The 19,001-nt window shown below is 47.3% G+C and overlaps 1 protein-coding gene across 2 annotated transcripts in view; it reads left to right on the top strand.

The window, feature by feature from the left end:
- The window catches only part of LOC311143907 (mitogen-activated protein kinase kinase kinase kinase 4-like), an 82,065-nt gene that overhangs the window by 44,574 nt on the left and 18,490 nt on the right, over positions 1-19,001 (top strand). The window contains exons 5-25 of one of the 2 annotated variants that reach the window (XM_084179782.1): positions 580-690; positions 777-867; positions 1,028-1,158; positions 1,400-1,454; positions 1,581-1,659; positions 1,821-1,996; positions 2,102-2,174; positions 2,294-2,504; positions 3,678-3,836; positions 3,918-3,986; positions 8,695-8,850; positions 10,332-10,574; positions 12,172-12,284; positions 12,805-12,953; positions 13,272-13,369; positions 14,153-14,331; positions 14,503-14,614; positions 15,200-15,499; positions 16,896-17,010; positions 17,576-17,743; positions 17,869-18,012. In XM_084179782.1, coding sequence (XP_084035908.1) covers positions 580-690; positions 777-867; positions 1,028-1,158; positions 1,400-1,454; positions 1,581-1,659; positions 1,821-1,996; positions 2,102-2,174; positions 2,294-2,504; positions 3,678-3,836; positions 3,918-3,986; positions 8,695-8,850; positions 10,332-10,574; positions 12,172-12,284; positions 12,805-12,953; positions 13,272-13,369; positions 14,153-14,331; positions 14,503-14,614; positions 15,200-15,499; positions 16,896-17,010; positions 17,576-17,743; positions 17,869-18,012 — 2,932 coding nt within the window. Of the gene's footprint in view, positions 1-579; positions 691-776; positions 868-1,027; positions 1,159-1,399; positions 1,455-1,580; positions 1,660-1,820; positions 1,997-2,101; positions 2,175-2,293; positions 2,505-3,677; positions 3,837-3,917; positions 4,002-8,694; positions 8,851-10,331; positions 10,575-12,171; positions 12,285-12,804; positions 12,954-13,271; positions 13,370-14,152; positions 14,332-14,502; positions 14,615-15,199; positions 15,500-16,895; positions 17,011-17,575; positions 17,744-17,868; positions 18,013-19,001 lie in introns of both variants that reach the window. The other variant, XM_084179781.1, reaches the window with a different exon arrangement.

The following is a 19,001-nucleotide window of genomic DNA, read 5'->3' as shown; positions in this document are numbered from 1 at the left end:
CTACCATCCTCACTCTACCTACCTCCCCATCCATAGTCCTCCTCACTACAACCATCTATGAATGAGTGGCTACAGACATATCCCCCTCAAACCACCCTTCCCTCCACCAGTCCTCCCTAAAGGCTGGGTGAAGTTTGAACTCCCCCTTCCTCTCCTCCTTTCTCTCTGGGTCAACAATAGCTCTCCCTCCCCGGTCAGTCCCTGTGTGTTTGCCTGCTAGTGTTACATTTAATGGCCCCTTTCAGACTCTGAGGCTTTTTATCTCTCAGAGATGGAGGTGCTGCTGAGAATGAGAGACCAGCGAGACAGGGGAAGGAGGAGGGATGGAGGGAGAGCGATTGATTTAACTATAGGTTTCTCTAGGCCAGGGTTACTCCCAGTTTATTGCCATCCATCTCTGCTTTACTTAGAGAGTGAGGGAAAGGGAGTGAGGGTTTCTCTCACTAGACTCAAGTACCATGTCTATTGTTTTCACAGCTGTGTCTCTAACCTTTTACATCTACACTGTTATGGCTGCATAGTGTGTGCAACACGCATGTGTGTACATTACTAACTTTCTCTCTCTCTGTGGGTCTCTAGCTGGTGATGGAGTTCTGTGGTGCAGGCTCCATCACAGACCTGGTGAAGAACACCAAGGGCAACACACTGAAGGAGGACTGGATCGCCTACATCTCCCGTGAGATCCTCAGGGTGTGTCTCCATTTACTCCCTACACATCCCCCCTGCTGTTGCATGCTGGTATCTGTGGTCTCATGATGGTCTGTGTTTCTCCTCAGGGGTTGGCTCACCTGCACGCCCACCATGTGATCCACCGTGACATCAAGGGCCAGAACGTGCTGCTGACTGAGAACGCTGAGGTCAAACTGGGTGAGTTCACTGGTTTCAACCGGTTTAAGATGATTTGATACAAGAGGCTAGACTGGTTTAAACTGGTTGAAATTAGTCTGATTCAAACTGAGGCTGGTTTGATACATGGGACTAGACTGGTTTGAACTGGTTCTGACTGGTCTTCTCTCCCCTCCTCCAGTGGACTTTGGTGTGAGCGCCCAGCTGGACCGGACGGTGGGCCGGAGGAACACCTTCATCGGGACACCCTATTGGATGGCGCCCGAGGTCATTGCCTGCGACGAGAACCCAGACGCCACCTACGACTACAGAGTAAGATACACTCAATAACACCATGCTGCTTTCTGCTAATGGCTGTCAGTGTCCAGTTGTGTGTGAAGTTGGTTGATTGATAGCTGCTTGCGTTTGTGCCATTGTATGTGGCTGTGTAGGCTGATGGGACAGTACAGTAGCAGGTTGGGGCAGATGTTGTCATGACCAGAGAGGGTGGTAATTACCATCCTATATAGATTCATACACACACACAATGGTAGCTGTGTGTTTTCTCCTGCAGAGTGACTTGTGGTCCACTGGAATCACAGCTATAGAGATGGCTGAGGGAGCTCCTCGTAAGTACAACCACTCTATTTCTATTGGACTTCTACACTACTATTTTTCCCAGCGGGCTAACCTGGTTGAAATGATCTGTGTTTGTTTTCCTTTGTCTGATCTGTGTGTATGGTCTTGTCTTCCAGCGCTGTGCGATATGCATCCAATGAGAGCGCTCTTCCTCATCCCCAGAAACCCTCCTCCTCGACTCAAGTCAAAGAAATGGTATGTAACTAATCTATGCCCTTATGATTTCAGACATTTAAACCACCATTTTACAATCCCACTGTGAAAAATGATACTGGTGAAACTCCTTCATAGCTCAGCTGACATCACCTGGTAGATACAGCATAGGCTCATAAAAGTAACATGTCTCCTTTCCTCAGGTCTAAGAAGTTTTGCAGCTTCATCGAGGGCTCCCTGGTGAAGAACTATACCCAGCGCCCCCCCACCGACCAGCTGCTGAAACACCCCTTCATCAGGGACCAGCCCAATGAAAGGCAGGTCCGCATCCAACTCAAAGACCACATCGACCGCACCAAGAAGAAGAGGGGGGAGAAGGGTGAGTCTTAGAGACATACTAATACACACACACACACTAGTCTTCTCGAAGACCTCTTCTTCAGAACACATTTAAAACATTCTCACCCTTTCCTCTCTTCTCTAGATGAGACAGAGTATGAGTACAGTGGGAGTGAGGAAGAAGAGGAGGAAGCTCAGGAGCAGGAGGGGGAGCCCAGGTAACTAACCCACATAGATCAATCCCAAAAAATAGCCAACATACTAATAGCAAATGCATTAGCTAACAAGTATTTTTGGTCCATAGCGCTCCTTACTAACGTATCTCTTTGTCCTGTAGCTCCATAGTGAACCAGCCAGGGGAGTCAACCCTGCGTAGGGACTTCATCCGTCTGCAGCAGGAGAACAAGGAGCGCTCGGAGGCCCTGCGCAGACAGCAGCTCTTGCAGGAGCAGCAGCTCCGGGAGCAGGAGGAGTACAAGCGCCAACTACTGGCAGAGAGGCAGAAACGCATCGAGCAGCAGAAAGAGCAGAGGAGGCGGCTGGAGGAGGTATGAGAGAGCGAGTCTGTGTGTGTCTACGTTTATGTGTGTGTGTTCTTCCACCCTGTTTAATGGTGTGTGTGTTTGTTCCTTTTACTCTGCAGGCTGCACCTATAAATTGTGTATGTATGCATAACGTGTGTGTGTGCTAGAACAGTCAACACACTCCTCACAGACGTTTCCCTTCTCTGTGTTGTGTTTTCAGTAGTGATTAGTGTATTTGTGTACAGCCTCTGGGCTGTGTTCCCTAATTGGCCTTTATCTCTTCCAGAGGAAGACCAGAGAGCTCTGTCTCTATCTTAGCCTCTCTGGGAGGCCCGGGCCAGATGGACTCTTCTTCCTCAGTCATTAGCTACTAGAACATGCTGTAGGGAGAGGGAGGCGAAAGCTTCTGTTTTAGTCTGCAGAAAACAGCACAGCCAATTCCCTGACCCATGCCCTATATGCAGTAGTCCATGATATTACCATGTCTGTCTCTGCTTGGAACCTCTTTAAAAAGAGACACAACCTGTAAAATGGAGTCAGAAAATATATCCTCCCATGTACAGTAGTTCAAAGTCACACATTTTCCCATACAGTTTCCAATACAACTTGACAGCCTCAAGCTTTCTTATGATTAATAAGCAAATGCATGTATGAATCATATTATACTGTAGGTTCAGGGAATCCTCTTGGGCTAGTTGACCAAGGGGCATGATAATATTATGCAAGATTACATGTGTGCTCCTGTTTTAGATATCCCCATCTGCATGTTTAAAGGTTAAATTTGGAGACATGATGCAGCCAGGGACCACCACAGTGTACTTAATAAAACTAGGGTCCAAACACACAGTGTGCTGCAGGTCTTACTCTACTGACGTAGCACTACTTACTGCACTTAGAGATGATTTACCGCTTTGGCTGCAATAAAGCAATGCTAATGAGCCAACTTTTAAGAGACTGCCAGCCATACTGTAATTTGATAAGCCTACAGGTAAAACTTGGCACCTCCATAGTGTAGTTAACCAACTGGGAAGCGAGACGAGCATCTCACATGCTCACAGTAAGAAATGGCTAGCTTATCTCATAAGGGCCAGATATGGTGACCATAAACAAGACTGCTAGCTACCTCAGTGTGTGAATTCATAGTGATGTCAGTGCTCCTGATACCTGCTCTCTGTCGCCCCCTGTGGCTTTTCACAGCAACAGCGTCGTGAGCGGGAGATGAGGCAGCAGGAGCGTGAGCAGCGGCGCCGCGAGCAGGATGACAAGAGACGTATGGAGGAGGTTGAACGCCGGCGTAAAGAGGAGGAAGAGCGTAGGAGGGCCGAGGAGGAGAAGAGGAGGGCTGACCGCGAGCAGGTAGGAGAACTCCACTTTCCTTCATGGTACTTGTAGTCTTCCCTGACACTTACTGACCTGTTTGTGTGTTTTGATTGTCAGGAGTACATCCGTCGGCAGTTGGGTGAGGAGCAGAGGCACCTGGAGATCCTGCAGCAACAGCTGCTACTGGTGAGACCAAACTCTGTAAGCCTATCTACCTACTTCTATCCATCTAGAGATCTCCCATTATCCATCTGTTCTTCTAGCCTTCTAAGCAATTGGATTGTAATCTAGGGGTTTCGCTTTGTAGTAGGGTGTTGAAGAATGGCTAGCAAGTTTTTGATTTATTGAAGTCACACTACTGTTACTGTCTCAAGAAAATCTGGTTAGAATATGTCACAGTATGGCAGATTTGAAGGGAGCCAACTTTTGAGGTTGGAGTTGATTAATTCTCTGGGCCAAGTTGAGGAAGCCAGAATGTTTATTACAGTCCTTAAGTGATGATGTCACCAGGATGTGTCCTACCTACAGGAAGAGAGGGTTTTCATTGTTTCGTTCCCAATGTTCCTAATTCTGCTGAGATGGTGTGTTTGACAGAGCGGATCTCCGTGGCAATGTGTATGTTGTTGAAGGCCTGTGTTCCTCCAGGGGTTTGAGAAGAGGATATGATCACTCACATCCTTCCACACCACCATTGTGTGTCATCGATTCTCTTACACGGTCTTACTGTCCCCCACCATGTCTTACTGTCCCCCACCATGTCTTATTACTCATCAGCTTTTAGCTCAGTCATTTTTCCTTTACATTTTAAACCAATAGTTGGGCTATATTGGAATAGTCAATATTCTCACAGCATTTAAACACTTAGAATAATTGGGTCCTGGTGAAAATACAAACCCATTTATCAGTTCCCTAGTTACATGGATACAGCTTCTACCATTAAGACACCAGCCCTCATTCTACAGAACTCCTTCAATTAGAACAGCACACACCATGCCAAGTTTAGATGATACACCAACACGCCTCCCTGCACTCAGGAGCACAAGTGGAAGGAGCAGCGTAAGGCCCAGAAGCTCCAACAGCAGGAACAGTCCTACCTACTGCTTCTCCAACAGCAGCCCAAACCCCTGCTGCCAGCCACCAACAGGGCTCACTCCGCACAGCAACTGACCTCTGACCCCAAACTGCACAACTCAATATTAGGAAGGTGTTCTTAATGTTTTGTACACTCAGTGTAGAAACGACAGATACAGCCCTGTCTAAACTACCGACCCATATCCTTTTTACATTCAAATGGCAATCTATTAGCATTTCACCATTCCCCAATCAAGTATTCAGTGAAGAGTCCTGTTTGGGTTTTACATTAGCAGAAAAGTAGTTGAGTGTCATCCGCATAGCAATGATAAGAGAGACCATGTGAGGATATGACGGAGCTGAGTGATTTGGTGTATAGCGAGAAGAGGACCTAGAACCGAGCCCTGGGGGACACCAGTAGTGAGACTACGTGGTGCAGACACAGATCCTCTCGACATCACTTGGTAGGAGAGGCCTGCCAGGTAGGATACAATCCAAGAGTGTGCAGAGCATGAGCCTCCCAGCACTGAGAGGGTGGAGAGGAGGGTTCACATTATCGAAGGCAGCAGATACAGGAGCATGAGAACAGAGGAGAGAGAGAGTCAGCTTTGGCAGTGTGGAGAGCCTCTGTGACACAGAGGAGCAGGCTCTATTGAGTGACCTGTCTTGAAGCTTGACTGGTTAGGGTTAAGAAAATCGTTCTGAGGGAGTTGGCCAGAGACCGCACGCTCAAGTGTGTTGAAAATAAAAGGGATACCGGTCTGTAGTTTGGTGTCAGAGGGGTCGAGTGTTGGTTTCTTGAGGAGGGGAGCGACTCTGGCCATTTTGAAGTCAGAGGGGATGCAGCAAGTGGTCAGGGATGAGTTTGGGGAATGGGAGAAGGTCTCCAGAGATGGTCTGGAGAATGGAGGATGGGATGAGTTCAAGCGGGCAGGTTGTCGGACCTCACTAATCGAAGGATTTCATCTGAGGAGAGAAAGAGGTCAAGGCGTACGGTACTTCTGTGTGAGTGGGAACAGTGGACTCAATAGGCGGCGTGAATGAGGAGCGGATGTCGTTAACCTTCTTTTCAAAGTGGTTGACAGTAGTCTGCACAGAGGGGGAGGAGAATAGGTGGAAAATAGTTTCCTAGGGTTAGAGGCAGAAGCTTTACATTTAGAGTCATAGAAAGTGGCTTTAGCAGCGGATACAGAGGAAGAGAAGGTATCGAGGGAGTGAAAGGATGATAGGTCCTCCGGAAGTTTAGTTTCCCTCCATTTTCGCTCAGCTGCCCACAGCGCTGTTCTGTAAGCTCGCAATGAGTCACTCAGCCACGGAGCAGGAGGGAAGGGCCAAGACAGCTGGCAGGAAAGGGGACAGTGCGAGTCATAGGATGCGTAAAGGGAGGAGGGGAGGGTCAGAGGCAGAATCAGGAGACAGGAGGGGAGAAGGATTTAGCAAAAGGGAGACAGGATAGAAGAGGAGAGAGTAGTGAGAGCGAAGATTGCATGACCATCTGGGTAGGGGCTGAGTGGCTAGGGTTGGAGGAGAGGGAGAAACAAAGTAGTGATCAGAGACACCTAGAGGTGGGTTGCAGTGAGATTAGTAGGCGAACAGCCTCTGGTAAAGATGAGGTCAAGTGTATTGCCTGCCTTTTGAGTGGGAGGGGACTGGGAAAGGGTCCGTTCAAAAGAGTCAAGGAGGGGAAAGAAAGTTGGAAATAAATTAATTGAAGGCAGACGTCGGGAGGTTTAAGTCGCAAAGTACGAAGAGCGGTGAGCCATCGTTAGGAAATGAGCTTATCAAGCGGTCAAGCTCATTGAGGAACTCAGGGCACCTGGTGGGCAATAGATGACAACAATGTTAAGCTTGAAATGGACAAGTGACGGTATGGAATTTAAATGCGGGTGAGTGAGCGAGAAAAGAGAATCCCCACTTAGGAGAAAATAGTAGCCCTGTGCCACCTCCGTGACGACCAGATGCTCTCGGACTATAAGAGAAAACGTAGTCAGATGAAGAGAGCAGCTGGAGAAGCAGTGTTCTCTGGGGTGATCCAGTTCTCCGTCAGGGCCAAAAAGTCAAGGGACTGAAGGGCAGCATAGTTCCAAACGCTGCCAGAGACCAGGAATTCCACATGGGTTGTGTGCCCAGGGTACACTAAATTAAAGGGTTGCAGCCAAGGGGTGGGGAGCGTCTGTAAAGCCTACAGGGAGAGGAGCGAACAGGTATAGAAAACAAGTACATAGTTGCCAAAGCTACAAAACAGCAAAATTAGATCTGAAAATGACAAGGTAAGATACAGTACTCAAGTGAGCGAGTGGTGTGGAGCCTTCCTCGATTTAACTCGGCAGAACCGTCTTTGTTTCAGCAGTCTTCATTTTGCAATGAGACCGCCGCTGATAGCTACCGCTGAAAAAACTGGGGAGACTGAAGTACTAACACTAATTGCTAATTTCCTTGCAGAGGTAAAGAGCACACCTCCTGGTACTAATTGCTAATTGCCTAGGAGAGGAGAAACCACTCCCCCTCCAATACAGCCACTGATTACAACGGCAACAGTCGCAAATTGCCCTGCCACTTAATTCTGGTTAATGTGTCAACAATCATCTGCAAGTTAATAGCGGTCAGCAGTTCACACACCATGTAGGCTACTGGGAAGACAGGCAGCACTTAAAGTAGATGGCCCTAACTAGCAAAAAGACAGTACTAGACAACAATCCGATTTAAGACAAATGATACTTATCACTCCTGGAGACATCAGGAGTCCTCTAGCTATAGAATGAAGCACAGTTGCTAAATTGAGACATACCCCTGTTGACAGATGGAGATGCAGCATCTTGGAAAAATGAAAACTGTCCACTTCTTTATATTTATATCCTCTTCAAACTAAATGATTATGAACATAAAACCTGAAGCTGTGCTTTGTCAGTCAACGCCTGCTTTGCTACTACTAAAACCTCTTATAATATTTTAGGTTTTGAATCAATTACCAGAAGGATCTCATGGTCTCTATTCATCATTCAATTAAACCAATTGGGGCCAATATACTGTATATCCAATGTGAAGGGTTCTGTCCACTTTCCGTCCACATCCATCCATACTCATTTCACTACCTTACACTTCTTACCATTTTACACACATAATGCCATTATTCAGTCATCATTCCCCACCGCCCCAGAGGTTTGTAAGACAATGTCGTTAACATGATCGCCACGTTTTCCTAACAGACGGAAAGATTACATAAGGATTATTTCCCCTTATTGAAGCCCTTTCAAGGGTGAAGTAACATGGACCACTCTGTTTCGGAGGGAGGTCACCTCAGCAGTTCTAATAAATGTTGCTGTTGTCACTCTCCTAGAGCTAATGACCCAGTCTGATATAGAGGCGGCTCATTAGGCCTCGCTCGGCTGTGTGTCCCTGGTTCTACCCTCTACTGGACTGGCCTGCTGCTTACATTATCACCTGCAGGGACAGAGTAAGGAGGACATGAGTCCAGAGTCTGGGTTTTGTCAGCTGAAAGGTTGAAACTAACCTGTCTCTCCTATCCTCAGGTGCAATACTAAACAGGTCTTGTTTTGTTGACTGTCTTCTGCCAGCAGGCAACCTTTGATGCACTGATACATGATGAACAAGCCCCTGTTGTTTGTCATGTCATAATAACTCTCTCTGGTTGTCATGTTGTGGTAATGGTTTGTAGTCCCTGCTAGTATGCCTGTTGTACTACATGGTGGTCGTAACTGATCTTGCTACTGACCCTCCCACTGCTGCTGTGGCTCAATCATCTTTGTCCTGGTGACGGTAATGACTCTGTCCCTCTCTCTGTCCTTGCTGTCTGTCCCTCCAGGCCGATGAGAGGTACCGTAAGAACATCCAAGGTTCTCATCAGGCTGCCCAGGTTAAGGTCCAGCCCCCAGTTCCTCCCCGCGCCGCAGAGACCGTCGCTAACGGAAACGCCCCCTTGGCCGCCCCACCCGCCATGCACAGACCCATGGAAGCCCAGGTAACCACGGCAACCAAGATGGCCAACCGCCAGTAGCTTATTCCTCCTTTCGCTGCACAGTCCTTTTCCTTAGTTATTTTTCCAATCCCTTCTTCTTTCCAGCTAGTTCTAACAGGGTCTCTCTCTCTTGCTCTCTCCGGGTTGTGTATCAGAAGTGCTGACTAACTACCTACAGTAGATTACTTTTCTTGTGTTCACTATCTTTCTCTTTTCCCCCTCCCTCTGTTCTAGCTGAATTCGTTCACTGTGTGGAGAAATGTGGGTGTTGTTCTCTGTCCCTTACTGATGACATAGTTGACCTTTCTATTCTCTTAATGGGTGCCTCCAATGTCTTTGATACTTCCTTGGGTGACAGCCTATCCTCCACCACTGTGTTCGTATGAAGTCCAGGCTGCTTGCTTCTGATCTGGCCACTCACTGCTCAATACCAGCTTCACCCACTCACTCGACCTCTGACTGCCTTCTGTATTGTGTGAATGTTTGTGTATGTGTGTGTATGCATTGCCAGGTTGTTGGTTGAGATGGTGACTCCTTTATAAAGGTAGAGCTGCTACATCGGGGCTGTGTGCGAAACAACACAAACACATCCATAATTCATCTTTCTGTTTTCACAGTGACTCAGTATATTACTAATCTCATCTGCTCAGGGAGAAGGACTCAACCAGCCCAGCGTGAATACTGTCATTGTCACAGTTCGCCATTCAGGGCAACATACCTTTTTTGGATAATGTCATGGTGATTAGATGAAACATTGTTGAATTTGGTGGCGATGATGATGTAATTGATTGCTACATTTTTTTGCAGAGCAATTAAATGCATTAGTCACTTCACTCGTTAGTGACACGTCATTAGAGACAGATATGAGGCGTGATGACATGGGCTCATTACAAAAGACTCATTTGTTGAGTGATAAATCTCTTTCTATGGGGTTTCCTGTCTGAGGGCTTCTCAGTGCATATTTGAAAGTAATAGGACATGGAATAAATTCAGGTATAAACCTAGGATGGATGTGTTCCTATTGGATTATACTCTTCTCAGTTACTTTTCCCTGAAAAAGTATCCTTGAATATGTACATGCGATATGTGAGTGTGTGTGTGATGGTGTTTAACTGTCTATGCATGATGCTAGCTCATCTGTGTATGCCTTGTTTATGTGATCCATGCTCATTCTCACAACTGGTGATGAGACTGAAGCATCATGAGCACCAAAACAGGTGGAGCTGTCATTAGCTGTCTGTGATGTGAACCAATCAAATGGTTCATCTGTCTTCCTAAGACTTCATATTGGTTCCATGTCCGCTCCACCCATTTTTATGCTTCCTGAAGCTTCAGTATCCAATCACTGTCTGCTGCCTGTGTTTGTGGTCTTGTTCTCTTGTTGTGTCTCCCTCCTCCTCCTCCTCCTCCCCCAAACCTCCCCCACTCCTCCCAATGTGTCCTCCCGCTCTGATGCACCCCGTCTGTCTCTCTGTCTCTGGAAGGTCCAGTGGTCCCACCTGGCCACTCTAAAGAGCAGCATCGCCGCTCCCCCCGTCATCTCACGCTCTCATTCCTTCAGTGAGCCCATCGTCCCTGGCTTTGCACACCTCAACCTGCGCTCTCAGGAGCAGCACCATCAACCTGCACCATCATCATCATCGCCCGCACGCACTGACCTGCAGCCCCACCCCCAGCCTAGGGCCACTCCCCTCGAGAAGGCCCCCACAGACGACACCCCTCCCAGGGTAAGAACAGGCCTATCCCCTGGCAAAGGCGGGTAGACTGGTAGTCATTTGACGGCTTTACTAGGAAGTCTGAACTGTAGACCGGTATACTGGTAGTCACTAGATGGCCATGCTGGAGAGGACAATACTGGAGTGAATGAGCAGAGTGACGTTGTCTCAGTAACAGTTCTAAGATGGAGCGACCTCCTCCTAGAGCTCTGCTAACCAACCCGAGCACGACGGGCCCCGACATTATACATCGGGTTAGGGCTGGGTGTCAGAAGTGCTTCAACCTAGTCAAATATCAAACAGGAGAGATTATTTCACCGAAAATAATAATGTTCCTTGAGTTTTGAGTGATGAAAAGTAGCTAACAGCTAACTGCTCTCTAATGTCTCGTCATTGAGCAGAGCAGCCCAAGCGGCGCCGTTGCTATGGATACTTTCAGACCCAGAGCCGCCATGAGAAAAGCACATGCAGAGCGAGCAGAGTGCAGGAGCGAGTGACGGACAGAGAGGAGCAGCTAATGGATTTACTAATGGAGGAAGTTATTTCGGGTTTTGGGCAGGGCCGGGCCTTCAATTTGTCAGAATCAATCGGGCCTGAACGTCGCAGGCATGGCTCGGGCTTGGGCGTAAAATTCATGCCCGTGCAGGGCTCTACCACCTCCTCACCTTGGCCTGCTGAGAGGATTCAGAGAGAGCAGAAGGTTATGAAAGGATTAGAGGTCCATTTTCTGTTCTCTATCCCACCTCTATTGTCTCTCCTCACAGAACCCTCCCTCATTCAGCCTCCCAGACCTCAGAAGGAGACTGATTTAAAAATAGCAGCGAAAGAAAGCTGCAGCAGCAATCACTTGAGTTCTGAGGGCTTTTGCATCTCAGCATTTTAGAAATGCTCCCAAGTTAATGGGACACTGGAGGCTGTCACAAATGAAGAGTAGGATTCAGCCTGTTCAAGGAAAATATTCATCATGTTGAAATCCAGACCGTGGCCCCTTTTCTTGCCCCCATCTGCACAAATTAGAGGTGGAATTATTGTTCTCTCTTCACATAGGGCCTACCAATCAAATATCACTTCCTCTTCTTTGGTGAGGTATGAGTATGTCATTTCCTTTTCTGCCCCCTCCAATTCCCGTGCAAGCCTCTGTTAGTGTCTCATATCAATGTCAGTTAGCATTCCATCTGAATGGAGTGGCTGTTTGTTCTGTTCTGCTCTGCTTTGAATGCTGTTCCTAGGCTGTTTTCCCTCCTGTCCCCTGGAAATTATTAGAGAGAAATGCTAGCAAATCAATAATATAACCTGACAACTGTGTTTGTGTTAAGGCAGGAGTTAATAAGGGAAGTGTGTGGATATAATGCTGTATTTTGCTGTGTGTAAGACCTAACTCTCTTTCAGTAGGGTGGCTTTACACAGTGTGGGTATGGGGGGGGACACGACATCATTGGACATTGTAGAAACGTTGTCGGGACCTTGTAAGGGCGTCTTAACAGTGTGTCCAGCGTTTGTGCTCCTGGCACCCCTGTCACGCTCTCTCGTACATACACGCTCTCCGAGTGTGTGTGTGTGTGTGGCCGTAGAGTGTGTGTGTGTGAGCTGGCATCTGTCTGTATGGAAGGTTCCTGTGAGGACAACGTCCAGGTCTCCAGTACTGTCACACAGGGACTCCCCTTTCCATGGCAATGCCAACGCTACGCCTAGCAACCCGGTGAGCCAGAGGAACGCCAGCAGGTACCTTTTCATGTCCCTCCATTTATCTATTTTTCTCTCTCTCTCGTTTTCTTTCTTTCTCTCTTTTTCTATCTGTACTTTCTCTGTCTGTCTCTCTGTCTGTCTCCCCATCTCTGTCTGTCTCTCCATTTTGCTATTTCACCATCCTCCTCTTCTCTTCGAGTGTTCAGTAATGTAAAACCTCTTCACTGTGTGTCTGTCTGTTCTCTGTGGAGCCCTGGTCTTCTCTGTGTGTGGATACTGTGTGGGAGGGTTTTATGTAACATCACTCACTGCTCTGCCCTGTGATACATATCCTTGTCTCCTATTTGTGTGTGTGTGCATGTGTGCACACATTTTCTCTCTTAGCAATTCTCTAAAATGCTAAGCTTCATCTCCTGCGAGACTTTGTGTGCATGTCTGTGTCTATGGAAATGTATATGTGTCTATATGTGTCTGTCTAGTAATATGTATATAGTTTGCCTATATGTAAAGTATGTGTGTCTGTAATATAAACCACCCCCTCGGTCTCTCTCCACAGTGCTGCAGCGGAACCGCGTCTGCTGTGGGAGCGGGTGGAGAAGCTGGTTCCCAGGCCAGCCAGTGGTAGTAGTGGTAGTACTGGCAGTTCCTCTGGCTCCAGTAACTCCAGCTCTCATAGCGGCTCAGGGGAGAGATTCAGAGCCCGCTGTGAGTCTTATGTTCCCCCGATACACACACACACACACACACACACACACACACATGCATAGTCTCATGAGCAGTTATTTACATACACACTCTCAAGACACACACACACACACACACACACATAACTATTGAATACAAAGTACTCACATTTACATTCAATTATTGGCAATCAAATTATCATACATTTAGCACCACATTGCAGCATTGGATTACAGCATATGATGCATGAGAGTACATTAGCCATTGAAAACACTCCAAACAATTCTCCACATAGCTCTTTAATTTACTGACCGGTATCCCTCGCTGTCCCCCTCTCAGCCTCGTCAAAGTCTGAGGGTTCTCCCCTGCAGCGCCCAGAGCATGCTGGGAAAACCCCAGAGGAGAGGAAGGACTTGGTCAGATCTAACCGACCGGTGGTGAGATCTTACCCCCGTGAAACTAGTGGACTAGTTGACTAGTGTACTAGCTAGTGTACTAACTAGTGTTGAACGAGACCAAGTGTTGTGACAATTCAGAAAGTGGTGGAAATAACAGTTTTGAGTGGGAATGATGGTTTCACAATGATCTGACATAGTTCTTTGTTTGTGTGTTTTGCCCTTTGCGCTGTGGATTACCGGTACTCATGTGAATTCTGTAGGGGGAAGTGGTAAGCTAGAGTGAAATAGAGCGTGTGTTTGTACTGACAATCTCATTGGCTGAAGGGTTTTGTACTAATGGCTTGCCTCTCTCCTGATTGGTGCTCTTTTACTCATGCTCCTTTTAACCACAATGTCTCCTCCCCATACTTCTTATGTTTCTTTCTATTGGATCATTCAATCTCACTCTCATACTTGCAGCTCCTTCCTTCCTTGTATGCTCTGGTCTGTTCTTGTCATCTGATGACTCACTAACCTCTTCCAGCCTTGTGGACAGATTGGAATTATGGCAGCAGTGTGTAATTACTCATCTCTTTTCTCATCTCCTGTTGGCTTTGCTACTCACCGGCCCGCTCCTCATTGGCTGGCACACCTGTGACTTCACTTCCTCCACAAGCAGCTTCCTGCATCCTGTCTCCTGCATTTAACCCTGCGAGTGACCCGGCAACAAATCCACAACCTGTAAAAAGAGAGCTAAAAGAGAAAGAGAGCGAGACTAAAAGAGAGAGAAAAAGGGAAGTTCAGAGTTTGACCTCTAACCTCTGAACTCCCCCTCCTTTCTAGGATCTGACGGCGCTGGCCAAAGAGCTGCGTGCGGTGGAGGACGTTCCACGCCCCCACAAGGTGACGGACTACTCCTCATCTAGTGAAGAGTCGGGGACCACAGATGAGGATGATGATGAAGAGGTGGACCAGGAGGGAGGGGAGGAGTCTACCTCAGGACCAGAGGACTCTCGGGCTGTGTACGTAGAGGAGGACATGTACCTGAACCCTAACCCTAACCCCAACCCTATCCCTACTCACCATGACATGATATTGCAATGACATTTGAGCATGTGATTGCTGTGAAGGAAAATTCATGTGATTATAACGATCTCTTCCTGATTCTCTGTTTATGCCACCTCCACCACCAGCGCTTCGAGGCTGAGCAACGGTGAGACGGAGTCGGCGAAGATCATGATCGTTCACGGCGAGAGTGACGCTAAAACCACACCCTGTAAAGATGGCACTCTGATCGTCAGACCGGTAAGGCCAACACCCAGGCCATACCGACCACCTCTCTTATAACAACATAAATCAGTCACACTGTAAACCTTTTGAGTTATTTTATTGTGGTATTTCATTCACTAATTTGTCCCCTTATGGTTTATCCACTGTGTTTGATATTGTGTTGGACCTTGTTTTGTGATTTGTTCTCTCATTGTTTACTTTGTGTTGCTGGTGAAGCAAAGGGGTTAGAGTAGAATGGAAAGGGCTTTGTTAACCTGAAGAAATGCACCCACTCCCAGTATTAACCACCCGTTCCCCCATTGAACGACAGTATTGTCCTGCAACAAATTGAACATCATAAATTGGCACCACTAAAGACATATGAACAATTTAGCAAGAAATTAAAATTAGGGTAAAATTACACTTTTGATCTCTGCTATTGACAATTCTCTTTTACTTAATCCCCAAATAAATGTGTCTGAAGTCTCATACATTAGTAGACTGTAGCTTCAGTAACTACTTCAGTAGACTAGTCTTCCCTTAACACAAGTAGCCAATAGAATCGCTCCACCTCAGGGAAAGAAACCTAGACCCAAAGTGTGCCCCTCTTCTTACTTCCAGAGAGCAGGTGACAGCAAAATGCGACCTTTTCCCAGCCCTGGTCAAGGCCCTGTCCTTGGCTTAGTCCCCAGTCCCGGGCTGATTCACCCTGCCCTCCAGGGCCACCCCGGTCTCCAAGGCCACCAGGAGAGAAATGGCTTTGCAGGCCGCATTCACCTCCTGCCTGACCTGATCCAGCAGAGCCACCACTCCCCCTCCTCCTCCTCCGCCTCCTCCTCCCCCTCCTCCTCCAGCCTGGCCAGCCCCACCATGTCAATGTCACCCCAGAGCCCCCTGGACAAGCTCAGCATGCTCCTGGAGGTATGTCCCTCTCAGCCTCCCTCTGACCCCTGGTCCCTGGTCCTCCCTCAGGCCTGGGTCTGTTAGGACTGGTTGCATCTGGTGGTGCTCTCTCTCTCTCTCTCTCTGGCCATCTGGTGGTGCTCTCTCTCTCTCTCTCTCTGGCCATCTGGTGGTGCTCTCTCTCTCTCTCTCTCTGGCCATCTGGTGGTGCTCTTTCTCTCTCTCTCTCTGGCCATCTGGTGGTGCTCTGTCTCTCTCTCTCTGGCCATCTGGTGGTGCTCTCTCTCTCTCTCTCTCTCTGGCCATCTGGTGGTGCTCTCTCTCTCTCTCTCTCTGGCTATCTGGTGGTGCTCTTTCTCTCTCTCTCTCTGGCCATCTGGTGGTGCTCTGTCTCTCTCTCTCTGGCCATCTGGTGGTGCTCTCTCTCTCTCTGGCCATCTAGTGGTGCTCTTTATCTCTCACTCTCTCTGGCCACCTGGTGGTGCTCTCTCTCTCTCTCTCTCTCTCTCTGGCCATCTAGTGGTGCTCTTTCTCTCTCTCTCGCTCTCTCTCTCTCTCTGGCCATCTGGTGGTGCTCTCTCTCTCTCTCTGGCTATCTGGTTGTTCTCTCTCTCTCTCTCTCTCTCTCTCTCTCTCTCTCTCTCTCTCTCTCTCTCTCTCTCTCTCTCTCTCTCTCTCTCTCTCTCTCTCTCTCTCTCTAGCCACCTAGTGGTGCTCTCTCTCTTTTCCTTTTTTTCTGAGTGCGATAACTACTCTAGTTTACGCCAAGCTCTGTAGGTGTGGTTGATGGATCATTTTTTGTTGCTCCCCTCTGAAAAAAATATTATTTTGACCAAGTTTCTAGTATTTTACATAATTCCTTATTTTTTAGACTTTTTGTTTTTACTAGGTTGTGCTGGCTTACATCTCCTCTGAGGCACATTATGATTATTATTTGTGGCTTTTAGTCACAGATCATTAAAGAGATCTTCCAGAAACCCTCTTAAGACTAGGCTACAACAAAGCATATTTCAGGAATAAACATAGACAATTATTTTATCATGAAAAGCCATTCCTTGAGATGTTTTTGTTCCTCAACTTTTCTTTTTACCTGAACATTCCATCTGTTTTACCCACCACCATAGATACCTCCTTGTTTTTGCCTGTTTCTCTTTAGTTCACTGTGTGATTTTGTGAATTTTTTCCTGTACCTGATTTCTCTATGCTCCTTACATCTGCCCCAGTTTATTGGTTCTGTATTTCTGTTTTGTGGTATTTTGTGGAGCTATGGGAAATGGTGTTTAATGTTTCTACGTACACACACTGCTGCCATTGTAGTCTTGGTCTATTAGTTGGCTGGTAAGTCAATGACATAATAATAGAAAGACGTGATTCTATATGTCCTCATTGTTGTTCTATTCCCCTGTTCCTCTAGAGCCATTCTTCCAGCAACAGCATGCAGAAACACAAGTCCTCCTCCTCCTTCACTCCCTTTATTGATCCACGCCTCCTCCAGGTCTCTCCATCCGGTGCTGCTCTCAACAACCTGGGTAAGCCACTCCCACCAGCTCCCAGCCCTCTTATTGGACGACCAGTCCCCATCAGCAGTATTTGAGTGGTTCTCTCCAGTGTCAATAAACCTAGTGTAAGATTCTGAGGCAACACCAGAGAACACCCGTTTATTCCAAACAAATGTTATAGAAATGTATACTAAATATATAACATTTATAGAAATGTATACTAAATATATAACATTTATAGAAATGTACACTAAATATATATAACTGAATATATATGATAGTAATACATAATCCAGGCTCTGTCGTAGCCGGCCGCGACCGGGGGACCCATGGGGCGGCGCACAATTGGCCCAGCGTCGTCCAGGGTAGGGGAGGGAATGGCCGGCAGGGATGTAGCTCAGTTGGTAGAGCATGGCGTTTGCAACGCCAGGGTTGTGGGTTCGATTCCCACGGGGGGGTATGAAAAAAAATTAAATAATGTATGATTTACACTAACTGTAAGTCGCTCTGGATAAGAGCGTCTGCTAAATGACTAAAATGTAAATGTAATAATCAGCTTGTATTTCCAACTGAATCCCTTCCTTGTCCTCTGCAGCTTTTGGGAACGACGCCAGGCTGGCAGAGGCACTGAGGGCGGACCCGTCACGTAAAGGCTCTGTGGTCAACGTAAACCCCGTCAACACACGGCCGCAGAGTGACACCCCAGAGATCCGCAAGTACAAGAAAAGGTTTAACTCTGAGATCCTGTGTGCTGCACTCTGGGGTGAGTGGTCACAATTATCTCTGCTATGTAGTTATCACAGTAATATCAGTCTTCACCACCAGGTGACAGCAATCTAAATGCAAAACTGTGTGTGTGTGTGTGTGTGTGTGTGTGTGTGTGTGTAGGCGTGAACCTCCTGGTGGGCACAGAGAGTGGTCTGATGCTGCTGGACCGTAGTGGTCAGGGGAAGGTCTACCCCCTCATCAGCCGACGCCGCTTCCAACAGATGGACGTCCTGGAGGGACTCAACGTCCTGGTCACTATATCAGGTACACACACACACAGTTACTATGCATAGGTGGGAAAACAGACATTCAAACACGCGCATACACACACACAGTTACTACACATACATGGGAAAACACAGACATGCACACAAACCCACGCGTAATGGGTTTAAGTGATCTCTCTGAGACTGTGCGTGCAAAGCAGACATAGTGTCTGACTTTAGGTTCCTGCTTCTCTTTCCTGTGCTGTGGTCACATCATTCACTGTAACAACCAACCAACGCTCGCAGGTCTGTGTCACCCAGTGATGTGTTGGATGTCACAACAGACATTCAGCCAGAGTAAATTGAGTAAATTGCCAGTGTAGGACGTCATACACAGAGTGTACAAAACATTAAGAACCGCCCCCCCCCCCATGATGCTGGCCCATGTTCACGCCAATGCTTCCCACAGCTCTGTCAAATTGGCTGGATGTCCTTTGGATGGTGGACCATTTCTGATACACATGGGAAACTGTTGAGCGTGAAAAACCCAGCACCGTTGAAGTTTTTGATGCAAACCGGTGCACCTTTTGTCTTGCCCATTCACCCTCTGAATGGCACACATACACAATCCATGTCTCAATTATCTCAATGCTTAAATCATTCTTTAACCTGTCTCCTCCCCTTCATCTACACTGATTGAAATGGATTTAACAAGTGACATCAATAAGGTATCATGGCTTTCACCTGGATTCACCTGGTCAGTCTATGTCATGGAAAGAGCAGGTGTTCATAATGTTTGGTACACTCAGTGTATACATGTAATGCATGTCCACTGACAAACAAACAAAGGTTTCCATGATGGAAGCACAGAAACACACACAGATTGCAGTGATTGCAGTGTCATCTGTCATTTTGATGTCATATTGCAATGAAGGAAAGAAAGGGTCCATGCTCATGAGACGTTGAGACAATTTGACGTTGCTTCGTTTTTAGCGTAGATAGAAATACATACGGTTTATCCTTCAAGCCATTGTCATTGTACTGCAT

This window comes from Coregonus lavaretus (genome assembly GCF_964263955.1).
Source record: "Coregonus lavaretus genome assembly, chromosome: 16".
In the NCBI taxonomy this organism is placed as follows: Eukaryota; Metazoa; Chordata; class Actinopteri; order Salmoniformes; family Salmonidae; genus Coregonus; species Coregonus lavaretus.
This window is presented reverse-complemented; position numbering and strand designations above follow the sequence as displayed.